The sequence below is a fragment of the Eriocheir sinensis genome, chromosome 45 (genome assembly GCF_024679095.1).
Source record: "Eriocheir sinensis breed Jianghai 21 chromosome 45, ASM2467909v1, whole genome shotgun sequence".
Classification (NCBI taxonomy): domain Eukaryota; kingdom Metazoa; phylum Arthropoda; class Malacostraca; order Decapoda; family Varunidae; genus Eriocheir; species Eriocheir sinensis.
Genome location: NC_066553.1, coordinates 756,727 through 774,902, shown reverse-complemented (window position 1 = coordinate 774,902; position 18,176 = coordinate 756,727). Strand labels below are relative to the sequence as shown.

Sequence of the window (18,176 nt, the reverse complement as noted above, 5' to 3'; positions counted from 1 at the left end):
TTGATGAAGAAGGAATAAGGATGAAGCAAGGATAGGGAATGAAGCGGAGATGGTTTCAGATAACAGATAGAGGGATGGAAATTCAGATTGGCAGAATAAAGAAAAAAGAAAGGATGCATTTACACTTGATGAAGAAGGAATAAGGATGAAGCAAGGATAGGGAATGAAGCGGAGATGGTTTCAGATAACAGATAGAGGGATGGAAATTCAGATTGGCGGAATAAAGAAAAAAGAAAAGATGCATTTACACTTGATGAAGAAGGAATAAGGATGAAGCAAGGATAGGGAATAAAGCAGAGATGGTTTCAGATAACAGATAGAGAGATGGAAATTCAGATTGGCAGAATAAAGAAAAACACAGAGAAAGAAATTGAAGAACAAGCGAAGCAAAGGTTATTTCCAGTATAGTGAGCGGGTGCAAGGAAGGAAATGCTGAGTGGTGAGACAAAACTACACAAAGACAGTGAGAGAAGGACGATGCAGGAGACAGACAGACAGACAGAGCGATGGACGGAAGAGACGGGCAATAACAAACGGACCAAAAAGGACGGACAATAACAGACACACTATAAATGACGGACGATAACAGACGGAAAATAATAGACGGACGATAACAGACGGACCATAAATGACGGACGATAACAGACGGAAAATAATAAACGGACAATAACAGACAGACAAAAAAATACAGAAAAAAAACCAGACGAAAAAGAACGGACCAGAAAAAGACGAATACAAAAAAATAAACCAAAAAAGGGACAGACAAAAAGAGACGGACTGAAAAAAAGGACGTACGATTAGAGAGAACTGACGCATTTACAGTGAAAAAAAAAAAACAATTAGCTGTCGTGTTACTTTGATTTGGAAAAAAGTTAGCCCAAAAAAAAGAGAGAGGATGATTAGCAGAAACACGAAGGAAAGAAGAGAGAGAGAGAGAGAGAGAGAGAGAGAGAGAGAGAGAGAGAGAGAGAGAGAGAGAGAGAGAGAGAGAGAGAGAGAGAGGGAAAAAAATCGTGTGAAAGTTACAAATGACAGGAACAGACTGTGTCGATTGGCTGCCGACACGAGTTTTTATTTTTCCTTTAGAATTCGTGTCTCTCTCTCTCTCTCTCTCTCTCTCTCTCTCACATGTTTTTTTTTCCTCATTTGTCGTCATTTTTACAAGACCTCACGAGGAGCCTTTTTTCATCCTCCTCCTCCTCCTCTTCTCATCCTCCTCCTCCTCCTCCTCTTCACCTCCTCTTCCTATAATCCACCACAAAAAAGAAGCAAGGAAGGAGGAGGGAAAAAAGAAAGGTGTTTACGGTGATTTCATAATAATTTGTGGGTACGAGAAAAGTGTAAGAGAGCCCAGAGGAAGGAAGAGGAAGGGAAGGAAAGACCAGAGGAAGAAGGAGGAAGGGAAGGAGAGTCTGGAGGAGGAAGAGAAGGGCACCGTGGCACTTCTAGACCAAGGAAGGGTAGAGGAAGGGCTTGAAGTGACATGCTGGGACCACTCGATGCGACACTAACAGTTAGACGAGGCGTAAGAACCAATTTGAGACTGCCGGGAAGGGTTAGGAAGGCGAGGAGGGAAGAACAGGGATATTAGAATGCTATTGTTACTATTACTACTACTACTACTACTACTACTACTACTACTACTACTGCTGCTGCTGCTGTTACTAATACTACTTCCTTATGTTCTCAGTGCTGTTCTTTCTTCTTTACTTCCTTTTCCTCTTCCTCCTTATCTTTCTTCCTTTCGTATATTTTCAGTGCTTTTTCTTCCTCCTCTTTCTCTACTTCCTCCTTTCTTTCCTCTCTTCTTTTCTACTTCACCCCTTCTCCCTCTTCTTCCTTCTCTATATCTTTTTTTTATGCCAATCTCTATATTTTTCCTCCTCCTCTACTTCCTTTTCATTTTTCTTCCTATCTTGTTCCTCCTCCTCCTCCTCCTCCTCCTCCTCCTCCTCCTCCGTAATCTCCTCTTTGCTAATCCTTCTTTATTTAATTTATGTCTGTTTATCCTTTCCATCTTTCCATTCGACTGTTTTATCACCATATCTCTTTCTCTTCCTCCTCTTCTTCCTCCTCCTCTTTATATTTTGTTTTCTTTCCCTCCTCCCATCGCCTCTCCTGCAATCCTCTTTTTTCTCAAGTTTATGCCTGACTCTCCTTTCCTTTCCCTCGTACCAGTCTGTATCATCGTTCCTCCTCCTCCTCCTCCTCTTCCTCCTCCTCCTGGTCCTTTATCACAGCTCCACAACAGCGATTCATTCTTTTTTCAGTTTTATGTAAGTGTGAATTAATGTCAAGTAAGGCCACTCTAGGGAGTTTTAAGTAAGATAAGTAGTGATGAGGAGGGCGATAGCGTAGTAGCAATAGTAGGAGGAGGAAGTAGAGGAGGAGGAGGAGGAGGAGAAGCAGTATTGATGGTAGTAATTGCAGTTGTACCAAGAAACTAGAGAGAGAGAGAGAGAGAGAGAGAGAGAGAGAGAGAGAGAGAGAGAGAGAGAGAGAGAGAGAGCGCAGGAACTAAAGCTGTATCAGAAAGTATAGTATGAATGATGTAGTAATAGTAGTAGTAGTAGTAGTAGCAGTAGTAGTAACAGCAGTAGTAACAATCCTTAACACACGTAGGTCAGTCAGCGTTACGTGCACCGCGGTAAAATGTCCCTTTTCCGCCCTGGCTCGGAACAGCACACATTTACATCGCTGTCCAGCCTGATGAAGATGTATTGCCGGCAGGAGCGAGGGATTAAGGAAGAAAGGCTGCGAAGGAGAGAATGGCAGAAAGGAAGGTAAAAGATATCGTAGAAAGTGAAAGACAGAAAAGAGTAGACAGTAAAAAGAAGAATGAAAAGAAATGAAATGAGCAAAAAGGAAAGGAAGGAAGGAAGAAAGAAAGGAAGGTAAAAGAAATCGCAGTTAAAAAGGAAAGATTAAAAAATGATGGACAGATGAAAAGAGTTAAAAGGAAAAAGATCATTGTGTTAGCGAAGGAAGATAGGCAGTGAAATGAAAAGAAAAAAGGAAAAAATGGAGAAAAGGGAAAAAATAGTAAAAAATAAAAGTTAGCTCACTGGGATTAAAGAAGGAAGCCAGGAAGGAAAAATAGGAATAAGGGAAGATAAAAATAAATCATAATAAAAAGAAACAGAGGATAAGAGAAAGATGGACAGCGTAAAAAAGAAATTGTAGGAAGAAAAGAAAGAGGAAGGGAAAGAAATGGAAGGAGTATAAAGGAAAATGTGATAACGTTAGCGAATATAGAACAATGAAGAGAACGTCAAGAAAGGAAGGGAAAAGAAATCGTAGCAAAAAAAGAAAGAAGAAATGGAATAAAGATGGAGATGGTAAAAACGAATGATAGTGGAAAAAAGAAAGATGGAAGGAGGAAAAAGGAAAAAGTTATTAAGTTAGTGAATGAAGACAGAGACAATGAAATAGAAGGAGCGAAAAGAAAGACGAAAAAGAGGGGAAACATTAGTGGAAAATAAAGAAGAATTTGCGAGTTGAAAGAAAATAAAGAAAAATTGTATAGAAGAAATTTTGCGCTGCCAGAAGAAAGAAAGAAAGAGAGAGAAAAAGAAAGAAACAAAGGAAGAAAGAAAGAAAACAAAAATAACCTACCAACCAACCAAACAAACAAGCAAATAAACAGAAAAATGAGAGACATTGTAAAAAAAGAAAGAGAGGTAGAAAGAAAGAAAGAGAGAGAAAGACAAAGAATAAATGAAATAATGAAAACAAAGAAAAAAAAGAGAGAAAGAAAGAAAGAAAGAGAAAAGAAATAACCTGAAGACGACGAGCGTAATTTCATAACGTAATTAGAAGGAGACGAATTAAGGGCGAACTGCAATTGCACACACACACACACACACACACACACACACACACACACACACACACACACACACACACACACACACACACACACACAAAGGAAGAAAGAAAGAAAGAAAAAAGGAATTGCCGTGTTTAATGTCGCTGGTCCATTAAATAAGGTAATGAAAACTCGGTAATGAGACGATGAGAAGATGTGGTCGTCATCTTCATCGTCATCATCATCATCATCATCAGCTTGTTATTTTCTTCATCACGCACTTTTATATTCCTTTTTTTTCCCTTTTTTTATTTTCTTTCTCTCTCCCCTCCTCCTCCTCCTCCTCCTCCTCCTCCTCTTAATCATTTTTTTTTTCTAATTTTTGGGAGGAAGTGTAAGTTTGAACACATTAGCTAATTATTTTCTCTTCCACACCGTCCTGTACCTAAATTTGTGCTCTATCTATTTATATCTATCTACCTGTGTATCTATCTCTACCTACCTTTCAGTTTATCTATCTGTATATCTATTCAGTTTTATCCCTCTCTTTTTTTCCATGTAGATTAGTCTTTTATTATAAGCGACTTTTATTATAAGCATTTTTTGTTCTATTCATATTTAATTTCGTGCACTTGATTTCCTGATGTTATTTTCTAAGCTATTTCCTAATGTTATTTTCTAAGCTATTTGCTGTTGTTATTTTCTAAGCTATCTTTTGTACCTGGCAATGTTAGTTTTCAATCACTTTATTCGTATACTTTAGCTCGCCATGTTATCGTATCCAACACTTGTATGTACTTTCCCTTCCTATTTGTTTCGTTCAATCTTTTTTTCATGTTTATTTTTCATTTTCACGTTAAACTCAATGTCGCTCGTGTGTTCCGTTTCACTGGTCCAGTTTGCTTTTTCTCTCTATCTGTACTCAGTAAATATATCCACCTGTTTACTTTTCATTTGTTTTTTCCCGTTGCTGCTGTTGTTTTCGCGTTATTTAAATTACAGCCTAATTCTACTCTCCTCACCGCTGTTCGTGTGCATTCCGTGTCGGCCCGCCCACTAGTTTGCTGTTTCTCCTGTCTCTGTCATTTGCATATCCCAGCTCGCAACAGCCAAGTTCTCGTAATCATATGCATTTCTCAAACCTCCTCACTCATTCTCGTCGCTGTTCAGGGGCTCCAGTTTCTCATGCCGGCACTCTCGTCTATTGCTCGCATGTTCTCGTGTGTATATATATCCCTCTCAGCATTACCATTATCCATTATTATCTGCCCTTCAGCAAACAGGTCGTAGCCAAAATAGCCACCTTCACCTCATCATCCCCTCACATTACGAGTTCAGTGCAGGACAAAAGCCTTTCATGATGCTCTCCATTTCTCTCTCTGTATGTCTGGGGGTGATGGTGCACTCCGTCCCGGCAAATATTCTAATTTCAGCTCTCCCTCCACCTGCTGCTGCTCTCCTCTCGGCAGTAATTCGCATAATGCCTGCGTTGCCACTCTGTCACGAGGGTTGTTACGTAGTTTTGTGTATGCTGTGGGCTGCATGAATCTACTTATTTGGGTATTTTTGATTATAGTTTATTCCCTAGTCCATGGTTCTTGATGACTATCTCTGGAATTTTAGCACAGATGAGTTTTTTTATTCTATTTTTACTCCTGTTATGTTTTTTGCTTATCTGAAATTTGTTTTATGTGTGTGTGATGTGGCCTGCCCGAGTCAACTTCTTAGGGTACTCTTCCTCGTAGTTTATTCCCAAGTTCATGATTCTTGATGACAATCTCTGGGAGTTTAGCACAGATGTTTTGTTCTTATCATATTTGTACTCTTGTTCTTTTGGTTGTTTATCTGTAATTAGTTTTGCGCATATGGCCTGCCCAAGTTTACATTTTAGGGTACTTTTTCTCGTCGCTGCTACCGGGTTAATAATAAGGTAGTTATATCTATACCAATATGCTTCTGTTTGCCTCTATTGCCCGTGTGCTCGCGTCTACATATATTTTTTTTCGTCCTCGACATCCATCACCAGTCTTTCCCATCCAACAGGTAGTCAGCCTAAGCAAGCAATTACACGTCTGCCTCACGTCTAGACTCGTGGGTTTTTTTTTTTTTCTCCCTGGGCGTGCGTTCTAAAATCTGGCCAGCTACATTAATCTTCTCATTAACGCTAATCACCTTCCTCTCCCGCCCGGCAGGTCATCACGGCCCGGCTCGCTAATTACACGCCTTTTCCACCTCTCTACACACACGCGTTCCTGATGTCTGCGTGCCCCGGTTTAGACTGTGAAGGGATTTTGATGCTTCTTTTACGGAATCTACTGCTTTTTGTCCCTTTTATGATATTACTGCTCTTTGTTCTGTACGGTAGCAGCATTTCGTTAACCTTTTTATGTAGATCTTTTTATTAAACCTTAAATATGTTCCTTTAATCCTGACAAATAGTTCTCATTAGCGTTCGGCAGCTGTCGTGTTGGGTTAAGGTATGATGTATTTATATTTGAGTGAGGCGCTCATTAAACATTTCACTGATAGAATGGTGAGTGAGTGGATCAGGCTGGGCAGTCATGTGGCGGGTGCCTAGGTGATATATGCCGTCAGGGAGGCGAAATAGGCAAAAACGTAAAAAGAAAGGAAAGGTTGACCCGGGTTTTGCAACGGGCCAGATTTGTGGCTTTACCGTGTAGCAGCGACGGGCCAAATTTGTGGCTTTACCGTGTACAGCAACGGGCCAAATTTGTGGCTTTACCGTGTAGCAGCGACGGGCCAAATTTGTGGCTTTACCGTGTAGCAGCGACGGGTCAAATTTGTGGCTTTACCGTGTAGCAGCGACGGGCCAAATTTGTGGCTTTACCGTGTAGCAGCGACGGGTCAAATTTGTGGCTTTACCGTGTAGCAGCGACGGGCCAAATTTCTGCCATGATATAAACCCCTAAAAATAGAATATACATAAACTGATCACAAATGTTTTGATATATATTATGAAATGGTTTGCGTGAGTGATGATTTTTTCTCATTTTTCTCGCTTAGAGGGACCATTAAGAAACATGAGCCCCACTGCTACCGGGTTAAATAAATACATGGATAGGGAGGGTAATAATAGTTGCTTGGATTTAAAGAAGCTGTCTTGTATAAGCCTGACAGAGTATTGGACTCTTGCATACTATATTTGCTCTTATGTTCTCCGACCCTTCCTTTGTCTTTCCTTCCTTTCTTTTTACTTTTCCCTCCCTCGACCTCCTTCATCATCTTGCATCCTCCTCGGTCATCTTTGCAAACTTTCTTACTCTACCCACTGTTCTCCCATCATCCCTTTCCTTAATACAACCCTCCTCCTCCTCCTCCTTCTTCTTCTTCTTCCAACTTTCCTCTCCACTCCTTCATCACACGCAAATTCCTCTTCCTTCTCATTACTTTTTTTTCTCTTCTTCCCCTTCATCGTCGTCTTCTTCCTCCTCCTCCTCCTCCTTACCTCACCACCCATCATCTTTCTCCCCAGGACGGCCGCCCCCTGAGGTTACCTGGTGGCGCGGCCCTCACCTGCTAGCCAACCGGAGCCGAGTGCTAGGGGAGGGCGGGACACTGCTGCCGGAGCGGAGGGGGAGCGAGAACAGCCTGCAGGTCAACGTGGGCGCGAGGTACGTCCGCACGGAACTCATCATCGACGAGCTTAGCCGCGACTTCGCACGAGCCAACCTGACGTGTCGAGCCTCCAACAACAACCTCACCGACCCCCTCCACACCACCGTCTCCTTGGACCTGTACCGTGAGTATGAGATGAGGAGGTTGTTGTTGGGGTTGTCTTGGTGTGATAATAGTTGCTGTGGTTGTCTGGTGGGGGTGTTTTCTGGTTGTTAGGAAGTTTGTTGTTTATCACATTCCATCTTAGAAATATATTGATGTTGTGGTTGTTGTTGTTTATTGATGCTGTTAGAAAATGTCGTTATTCTTGTTGTTAGAAATTATGGTATTGTTGTTGTTTTTGAGTCTATGCTTACCAATAATTATACTCCTTCTTTTGGTATAGATTTAGGGATAAGTATATGCCTTGTAGCTGTAATTATGTTAGTAGTAGTCAGAGAAGCAATAGTAGTAGTAGTAGTAGTAGTAGTAGTGGTAGAGGTAGCAGTTTGTCAGACGTACTTTTTTACAGCCCAAAGGTAGAAAAAAAAATCCAGAAAAAAATCCCCTCTTACATGTCTCTCTTAATATTATTCCTTAACATTTTTATTCAACATTCACTATTGCTCATTCATTCATTCTTTGGACAATCTACCGGGAAAAAAGAGTAATATTTTCTTTTTTCTACAGCAGAGGAGACAGTTCAAGGGCGTAAAAAAAAATGATGAAAAAAAAGAGTAATATTTTCTTTTTTCTACAGCAGAGGAGACAGTTCAAGGGCGTAAAAAAATGAAAAAAAAAGAGTAATATTTTCTTTTTTCTACAGCAGAGGAGACAGTTCAAGGGCGTAAAAAAAATGATGAAAAAAAAGAGTAATATTTTCTTTTTTTCTACAGCAGAGGAGACAGTTCAAGGGCGTAAAAAAAAAGAAAAAAAAAAGAGTAATATTTTCTTTTTTCTACAGCAGAGGAGACAGTTCAAGGGCGTAAAAAAAATGAAAAAAAAAGAGTAATATTTTCTTTTTTCTACAGCAGAGGAGACAGTTCAAGGGCGTAAAAAAAAAATGATGAAAAAAAAAAAGCCCGCTACTTAATGCTCCTGTTATCGTATCTTAGCTTAATTATAGTTGGCATTGGTTTGAGGTAGTTGTTGTTTATGTTGTTATTAGTTACTACGAACCTCCTTTTCTACAGCAAGGGAGACAGATCAAAGGTAGATAAAAAGGTCCAAAAAAATCACCTACTCCCGTTTCCATTAACTATTCCCTGACATTCTTAACTAACACACTCTTCCCTTTGATCCTCTCGCGTGTCTCGTATCATCTCCACAATCTCCAATAGTCTCCCTTTTTTATCTTCTTTCGCTACTCTCCTCCTCCTCATCATCATCATCATCATCATCTATTTTCTTCTTTATTTCCTTCCTCTTTACAGCCTCCTTTTATATCTCTCTCCACTTACCTTTCCTCTGTCTGTCTGTCTGTCTCGTTATCTGTCTATCTATCTGTTTATCCACTAGTCTTCTCTGTGCGTTTCCCTTTCTTTCCCCTTTGCTTATTCTTCTATACTTTATTTCTTCCTTCTCTCTTTACTTGTTCTTATCTTGTTTTTCTTCCCTTCTTCTTCCTTCTTTGTTCCTCCTTTCTTCACCTTTAACACTCCCTTCTTTCCCCTTTTACTTATTCTTCTTCTCTTCCGTCTCTTCCCTTCTTCTTCCATCCCATCCTTTCTCCTTTTTACACTTCTGTTTTAATCGTTCCCTCTATCCTGTTCCTTCTTTTCCTCCTCCTCCTCTTCCTCCCCCTCCTTCTATTCCTACTCTTCCTATTCCTTTTACTATTACTGCCTCTCATTATCTGCCTCCTCCTCCTCCTCCTCCTCCTGAATGAGTGTTCCTCGCGACGCATACACGACACAAGGAAGAAATTAATGAACCCACAGAAAGGCGAGGCTGAAAAGAGAATGGAGGAGGAGGAGGAGGAGGAGAAGAAGAAGAAGAAGGAGGAGGAGGAGGAGGAGGAGGAGGAGGAGGAGGAGGAGGAGGAGGAGGAGGAGGAGGAGAAGTTATAAAAGAAAGAAGAGAGAGTGAAGGGAAAGGTAAGATGAAGGAACCCACAAAAAAGAAAGAAAGGAAAGAGGAAGAGAAGAAGAAGAAGAAGAAGAAGAAGAAGAAGAAGAAGAAGAAGAAGGAAAAGGAAAAAGGAGAAGGAGGAGGAGGAAAAAAAGTTATAAAAAAAGGAAAAAGAGAGAGTGAAGATAAAAGTAAGATGAAGGAAACCACAAAAAAAGAAAGACAGGAAAGAGGAAGAGGAGAAGAAGAAGGAAAAGGAAAAGGAGGAAAAGGAAAACTAAAGAAAATCAAGAGGAAAAATAAAAAAAAACAGGAATAATAACAACGACGATGATGAGCAAAGGAAAGAAAAGAGAAATGAAAGGAAAGAAAAAAATAAGTTGGAGTTAAAAAGAGGAAAGGAAGAGGAAGAGGAGGAGGAAGAGGACAAAGAGGAGTCAGTCAGCTTTAATACTTGGAAAATAAGACGTAAATTTAGTGTAAAAAAAATATAACATTAATAAAAAGAAGAAGAGGAGCAAATGAGAGAATTAAGGCTGGCGAAGCCGTGCTAATTACAGAGAGAGAGAGAGAGAGAGAGAGAGAGAGAGAGAGAGAGAGAGAGAGAGAGAGAGAGAGAGAGAGAGAGAGAGAGAGAGAGATGGGAAGATAAAGAGAGAGAGAGAGAGAGAGAGAGAGAGAGAGAGAGAGAGAGAGAGAGAGAGAGAGAGAGAGAGAGAGAGAGAGATCGGAAGAAAAAGAGAGAGAGAGAGAGAGAGAGAGAGAGAGAGAGAGAGAGAGAGAGAGAGAGAGAGAGAGAGAGAGAGAGAGAGAGAGAATTAAAGAAACAAAGAAAGAAAATAAAAAATAAAAGGGAAAAAAGTGAGAAAGAAGGAAGAAAAAGAAAAAAGGAAAGAAAGAAAGGAGGGAGAGAATGAAAGACAAAAAAAAGAGATAAGAAGAGAAAGAGAAAGAGGGGAAGAAAAAAAAAGAGAATGAGAAGAGAAAGAAAGAAAGAAAGAAAGACAGGATCAATCTCATAAAAAAAACTCAAAAATGGAAAAGAAAAATAAATAAAAAAACAAATAAAAACCAATAAAAAAAGAAAAAGAAAAGTAAAGCAAAAACGCGAATAAAACGAAAAAAAATGAAGAAAACAATAAAGAAAGAAATGAGAGAGAAAAAAAAATGACCATAATAAGAGACCAGGCCAATAAGAGAGGGAGAGAAGGAGGAAGGGAGAGAAGGAGGGAGGGAGGGAGGGAGGGAGGAAATAAGTGGAGGAAGAAAGGAGAAGGGAGGAAAGGAGGGAGGTGAGTAATTAAATGAGTAAATATATAAGACTGCCAAGGGAGAGAGAGAGAGAGAGAGAGAGAGAGAGAGAGAGAGAGAGAGAGAGAGAGAGAGGGAGAGGGAGGGCGGGAATGGAGGAAAGAAGGGAACGAGAGAAGCCCCTTAGGAGAAATTTACCTCTTTTGGGGAAGGGGAAAGAGGAGGAGGAGGAGGAGGAGAAGGAGGAGGAGAAGAAAGAAGAGAAAGAGTAGGAGAAAGTGGAACGCTGAGAGTCCTCCTCCTCCTCCTCCTCCTCCTCCTCCTCCTCCTCCTCCTCGTGTGTGTGATTACCGTGAGAGGTTAAGGAAAGGTCAGACGCGGAGAGAGAGGGCGAAAAAGGAGGAGGAAGAGGAGAACAAGAGGAGAAGATTGAGAAGAACAAGAACAGTGAGAAAAGAAGAAAAAGAAGAAGAAGAAGAACAAGGAAAACAAAAACTAGAAGAACAAAACGAAGTAAAAAAAAAAAAGTCTTAATTTCGATTTTAAAAGGAGGAGATAAATAGAAAAATAAGCGACATTAAGAAGGAAAAAAAAGCATTAGGAAGAAAAAGAAGAAGAAGAAAAGAAAAGGGAAAGAATAAGAGGAGGTATTGAGTATATACATAAAGGATAAATTGTGGAGGGAAAGAAAGACGAAAGGGAGAGAAAAATGGAAGAGGGGAAAGGAGGAGAAGGAGAAGGGAAAAGGGAGGAGCTGTATTGTGCGTGTGTGAAAAAGGAGGAAAGGGAGAGAAAGGAAAAACTAGCGATAAAAGGGAATGAAAATAGAGTGAGGAAATGATATGATAATGAGAGAGAAAAAGAGAGAATGGGAAGATTGGAGGGAATTCATAAAGAGCGAGAGCGAGAGAGAGAGAGAGAGAGAGAGAGAGAGAGAGAGAGAGAGAGAGAGAGAGAGAGAGAGAGAGAGAGAGAGAGAGAAAGTGAGGCAGAAAAAGGGTTTAAGGCTGAAAGGAGAGGTCGTGGGAAGGCGAAGTGTGACCGAGAGAGAGAGAGAGAGAGAGAGAGAGAGAGAGAGAGAGAGAGAGAGAGAGAGAGAGAGAGAGAGAGAGAGAGAGAGAGAGAGAGGGCGTGTCTCTGGCGTTTATGGTGGGTCGGGTGGTTAGGAAACGGAAAAGAGGAGGAAAGTAGGAGGGAGGGTGTGGAAGCGGAAGGAGGTCTGTGAAAGAGGAGAGAGAGAGAGAGAGAGAGAGAGAGAGAGAGAGAGAGAGAGAGAGAGAGAGAGAGAGAGAGAGAGAGAGAGAGAGAGAGAGAGAGAGAGAGAGAGAGAGAGAGAGGAAGCGAGTTCAGTGCCCCTTAGAACTCCCCTTGTGGCTTGCCCTTCAGTTAATCAAGTACTATTTAAGATTAAGTAAATGGTATTTGAATGTCTTGTTTGAGAGGGATAAGAATATTAGTATAAATGAATGATAAATGCTTGATCTAAATTACTTATAGTCTCTTCTCCTTGTCTGTGTGTTTCGTGTGTGTGTGTGTGTGTGTGTGTGTGTGTGTGTGTGTGTGTGTGTGTGTGTGTGTCCATGAAGTTAGTTTGACTCATCTGTATGTCTAATTTATGCCTGTCCTGTCTGTATTTTGTTTTATTGTGTGTGTGTGAGAGAGAATTTGTGGATGTCTGTCTCTCTCGTTTCGTCAGTAGTAGTAGTAGTTGTAGTAGTAGTAGTAGTAGTAGTTTGCATTCTCTTCTAAAGCTATAAACGTATTCAGACTCAAAGCATAAACTAATGAATTGTGAGTGTAGGAGAAACTAATTATTTGCAAGTCTCTACACATCAACTTAATACATTCTCGCGTGACTGTATTCAACATGAGGGAGTGTGGAGGTGGTGGTGGAGGTGATGGTGGTGGTGGTGGTGGTGGTGGTGGTGTAAAGACAATTGTATATACACCTTTTTTCATTCGTTTCTCCCTTTCTTCTTCTGGTGTTGATGTGTAAAGGGGCAGGTTGATGGTGGTTGTGGTGGTGGTGGTGGTGGTGGTGATGGGAGCAACTGTGGGAATGGTGGTTGTTGATGTTGATATGTAAAGGTCAACTTGATTATGACAGGGGTGATGTTATGTGGTGGTGGTGGTGGTGGTGCGTTAAGCAATTATGTACGCCCACAAGTGTTCCTAAATTATTCCTCAACACTAATGAGAGCAAGAATAATTATAGTAGTGTTGGGGGTGTAGGAGGAGGAGGAGGAGGAGGAGGACAACTGATTAATGTGAGCAGGCTAGCGACAAAACAAAACAACACGTCCAACTCACGTAAATGACTGGCTGCTCGCTCGCCTATGAAGGGTTCTGGCAGCGCGGGAGACGGTACACAGAGAAACAGAGACCATATTATCACACACCCACATTTGACAGGGCTTTCCTAGGGGTTTGGGGGCACTTCCATGGGTAGTTTAATGTCCTTGATAGTAGTTTGACCCTTCTTCTGTACTCTGAACCTAATATAACATTCATGAGAACCCGATTGATCTGTTTTTTGCCCTTTGGAAATGGATGATGTAAGAGGTGGAAGGGTTTGAGAGTACCATCCCAGGCTCGTGCAAGGCAGTAATGAACGAACACCACGATATTGTCCATTTTCAAGAGGACCCGTAAGAGAGCCCCTTAATTTTGGCAGACTTTGGGGTTGGTTAAAGGGCATCATAGGTTCATTAGGCGGTGGGGGAGGGGGGCAAACAAAGCAAGCATCTATACAAAAAAAATAGAAGTATGTATGTGTGTATGTGTATGTATGTATATGTTTGTAAATACTGCTTAAACAAAAAAAAATATATATCATAGCATTATTATTACTATTATTACTACTATTACAATTATTACTATTACGATAAGGGTGGTCATGGATAAGGTGTTTGTGTGTTTGTATGCGTAGGTGGAGATATGTTGAAAAATAAGCACTTTTGGGGGTATTTTGAGGCCGATCCCTAACCCTCAGAAATCACGGCCCTGCAATCACCACTACTCAATTTGTATTTCTTCTTTTTGGCATCAGATGTGGGTTTACCTGGAAAGAAACAATCCAGTCATTGCTAAGAAGAGTTGAACTTTATCCATGTCAAATTTAATCACTCTAACATCACTCCTTCTTAGTCAGCCTACAAACTTTTCACCCCACCCTCCCTCCTAGCTCAAACCTGACTCGTTGTCGTGGCAAAAACTACTTTGTCATTCTGCGCGAGTCGGTAGAAAAGTTCGACAATAATAGAGCCTCGTTTGTTATTTGACGCTGAGGACCTTCAGGAATATAACTCATTGCCGTGGTTTGGATTGCAACTACTTTGTCATGCTAGAAAGGAGTGAGTGAGTTAGGTGGCGGGAAAGTTAGAGAACATAATAAATCATCCTGCTCTTAGTGTGTTGGCCTCTGAAGGAACGACGCATTGAGGACTATGATGATATATTTGAGGCTCACGGAGAAGGAAGTGATTCGTTGTTTGGAAGTTAACTAATTTGTCATTCCGCAAGAGAGAAAGCTGAGAGGAGAAGAGAGAGGAAATGAGACAAAAAGAGAAGGCCACTGAATAAAAGGAAAAGACAAAAGAAAGAAAAAAAAGAAAACAGAAAATTCCTAATAATATTGCCTCGTAGGATATTAAAAAAAAGAATGTTGAAGAGAAGAAAAGAGAGAAAAGACATGAAGAAAAGAACACCGAAGAAAAAGAAAAGGGAAAAGATGTAAAGCCAAAAGAAAAGAAAAGAAAACTTAGAGAAACACATCACATTACAGCCTAATGCTCGTGGAATATATAAAAAAAAAATGTTGAAACGAAGAAAGCGAGAAACAGACATTGAGAAAAGAGAACTAAAAGCAGAAGAGAAGAGAAAAGAGAAAGAAAATGAAAAAAGAAAACAACGGAAAATTACATCACATAAGAGGCTTAACTAAAATATCGCCTCATGAAATATGTATAAAAAAAAAAAACAATTTGTAGGAGTGAGGCGTGACTTAACTGAAGGGTTTTATGAGTTCAGGGAATTAGTGTTGCAACAATCTTGGTCTGCGTGGGAAGCGGGGATCCTCGGGCGTTAATATAGATCCATGATAATTGAGGAAGGGTTTACGAGGTAGTGCTACAGAGAATGTGGGAAAGGGATGGGAAAGAACAGAGAGAGAGAGAGAGAGAGAGAGAGAGAGAGAGAGAGAGAGAGAGAGAGAGAGAGAGAGAGATTGGTGAAAAGATTGCCCTGGGAAAATAAAGACAACCTAATTATAAAGGAAGAATACCACCAGGGTCATAAAACTACCCCTGGAAATGCACAAAACTCCTACGAAAGCCTTGTCAAATATGTGTTCTTGGGCGGCGAAATATCTTACGATACGACCCTTGGAGTTTAAGAGTAGGGGAGGCGTCGTCACTGCTACCATAACAAGAGAAATGCTTGAATAATGAGATTGAGATGGAGATTGAGATGTTATGGATATATTTACTAACATGCAAGTTGAAAAATAATACGTTAAAAAGTAGTGTAGGACGGCCATGTCAAGGGAAGATGAAGAAGGTTACGATAAAGAAGGCGATGAGTTGAAAAAAAGTAGAGAGGGCTTCTGTCATTGATGGTATAACAAGAAAAGTGCAGAAATACGTAGATTTAGATATACATGTGGAAAATAATAGTTAAAGAAGTAGGGAAGGCTTCTGTCAATAATCCTATTAGAACAGAAATACAGAAATAGAGATGTAGACGCAGATGTATAGCATGGAAGCAGGATAAAGTGAGGTTCTGAAAGAGTAAAGAGAAACCCTGCCATTGTGCCCCTGTGCGTATAAATGAACAGGGAATAGGAATGAATGTAGCGGCTATAGGGAAATAAAATTACTCAGCGCGGCGGGGAAGGTGCATGGAAGGGCTCTGAATGGGAGGATGATGAAAATAAACGATATGAATGGAGGCGGTGAGCAAGGGGGAAAGAGAAGGGTGGCGTGGAGCAGGTCTTTACAGGGAAAATGTTACGTGAGAAGTACTTAGAGAGGGGTGGAAAACTGTTTGTTGCGTCCTTGGCTACTGAAAAGGCTTATGACAGGATTCGCAGGAAGGGTTTGTGGGATGTTATGAGACTGCGGTGTGGAAGGGCGGTATCTTGAAGGGATGTGAGGGTGATAAGGGTGTGTGATTGCTTCTGTGGACGTGAGTGAAGAGCTGAGTGAGAGTTTTGGTGATGGTGTGCTTGTTAAAGGGTTCAAAATGCGTCCTCTCATATAAACACATGACCTACGAATACTTGTTCTCCGATTACAAGAAAAAACTTACAGTCTCCTACGATGTCCGTGAAGGTTTGGGATGTATATATGTAGTTTGCCAGCTTTTAGGGAATGCTTTGCCTAATATTCATATACTAACCAGTGTTCTTCCATTGCATGTTTAGGAAGAGTTGCGGGAGTCATATATATAGTTTGAAAGCTTTTAGTGAGTGTTCGACGCGATTTTCATATATAAACAAGTGTTCTACCATTGCATACTTCCTAACTTCATTCCATTTTCTTTTGAGGGAGCAACGTTTAGCGGGTTTTTTCCATTTATTTATTGTTTGTTTGTGCCCTGGAGCTGCTTCCGTTGCTGTAAAAAATGTGAAAATTAAAATAAAAGAGATAATATAACTAAGTAATGTATGTGCAGTATAATCTCTTCTCTCATGCGGCTTCTGTTTACATTAGTGGGAACAGCTAAAGGGCATTAAATAAGAAACCAACACCCTCCAAGTGCTGATCCAGTAAAATTAATACAAGAGAGAGGTTTGTTTTGGTGTCGGCGATGTCTTAATACTCCCTAACTAATCCCTTACCCCAGCGTTCGAGTCCCGGGTGTAGTGTAAATATTTGGGCGGCTTTTCCAATACCCCTGTCCACCCAGCAGTTAATGGGTACCAGGTATTAATCGGGGGTTGTGTCCCGTCTCCTGGGGTGTGTTCCCTTCTATAATTCCTTCCCCCTCCTGTCTCTCTCCGGCATATGACCACAGATGTTGCGCCGACTAAACGAAACTTTCCAACTTTCCCTTACCCCAGCTAGAGTCTCCCGCTGCTAACTAACCTGTATGCGTGTCCTTCCCTGCAGTTCGGCCGTCCCAGGTGGTGGTGAGGGCGCCGCCGGAGCCGCTGGTGGAGGGGCGGGAGACGAGGCTGGAGTGCGTGGCGGCGGGCGCGTACCCGTCAGCCGTGATCACTTGGCAGAAGAGCCGCGGCGGGAAGACCTCGCCCCAGGATGCCAAGGTAAGGACGGGGAGGAGAGAGGAGGAGGAGGAGGAGGTGAAGGGTGAATAAAGAGAGAAGAGGAAATTATGGAGATACAAGACTAGGCAAGCAGAAGGTAGAAAGAAAATGAGGAGGAGGAGGAAAAGGAGGAGGAGGAGGAAAGGGTTGAGGACGAGCAGCTATAGGAACAGGAACAGGAAGAATAAGAAAATGAAGAAGAGAAAAAAAAAGAGGAGGAAATGATGGAGGTGGAGGACAAGATAAGCAGGCGATAAAAGGACAGAGGAAGGAGGAGGAGGAGGAGGAAAAGAAGAAAAAGGAGGAAATAGAAGAAAAAAACAGACAGGAGACGAAAGGAGAAGAGAAAAGAAAAAAAAAGTAAAACATCAAGTCAGGCAAGGAAGCAAGGAGGGCATATTTTAGTCCTCGGCATTTCTAGGTAAGAGCAAATATGAATATGTTGGTCGGCGTGGCTCCGGCAAACAGGCAGAGCATGAGGAAGAAGGTAACCGCGGGGCACGGGCCGGCAAGGAGGCTGGCAGGCAGGGCGGCGTGTTTGTGTTCGTGTAGTGAATGGCCGAGGTTGTGTGTGTGTGGAGGGGTTGGTGGGTACGGGAGTAGGAGGAGGAGGAGGAGAGAGAGGGAGGAAGGAAAGGAAGATGAGTGAATTGAAGGAAGGAGGGAAGAGAAGGAAGAAAGGAAAAGGGAAGGTAAGGAAAGACATAAGATTGGTTGTGAGGTATGTCTGCCTTACTAGTGTTCGAAGTAGGGACGAAGAAAGGAGAAAAGGGAAAGGAATGAAAGGAGAAAGAAAGAGGGAAAGAAAGTAGGAAGAACAAGGGGAAAGGGAAGGATGAACGAAAGGAAAGAAGGAAAGAAAGTAGGAAGAATATATAAAAGAAAGAAAGGGAAGAAAAGGAAGAAGCGAGGGAAGTTAGATAAACCTTAATAATGTTTTAATTTTCAAGTAGTAAGGAAGAAAAGAAGGAAGAAGGGAGGGAAGAAAGGAAGGTAAGGGGTAATGAACAGGCAAGTGGTGTGTGTGTGTGTGTGTGTGTGTGTGTGTGTGTGTGTGTGTGTTGTAGCAGAATGTTCAGCTAAGATTAGACTAAGATAGGTTAGGTTAGGTTAGGTCAAGTTAATCTACTGTGTGTAAGTTCAAGGCTGTGTGTGTGTGTGTGTGTG

The 18,176-nt window shown here is 41.3% G+C and overlaps 1 protein-coding gene across 1 annotated transcript in view; it reads left to right on the top strand.

Moving 5' to 3' along the window:
* Window positions 1–18,176, top strand: part of LOC126980831 (nephrin-like) — a 211,982-nt gene that overhangs the window by 141,167 nt on the left and 52,639 nt on the right. The window contains exons 6-7 of the mRNA XM_050831109.1: window positions 7,302–7,568; window positions 16,855–17,009. Coding sequence (XP_050687066.1) covers window positions 7,302–7,568; window positions 16,855–17,009 — 422 coding nt within the window. The remainder of the gene's footprint in view (window positions 1–7,301; window positions 7,569–16,854; window positions 17,010–18,176) is intronic.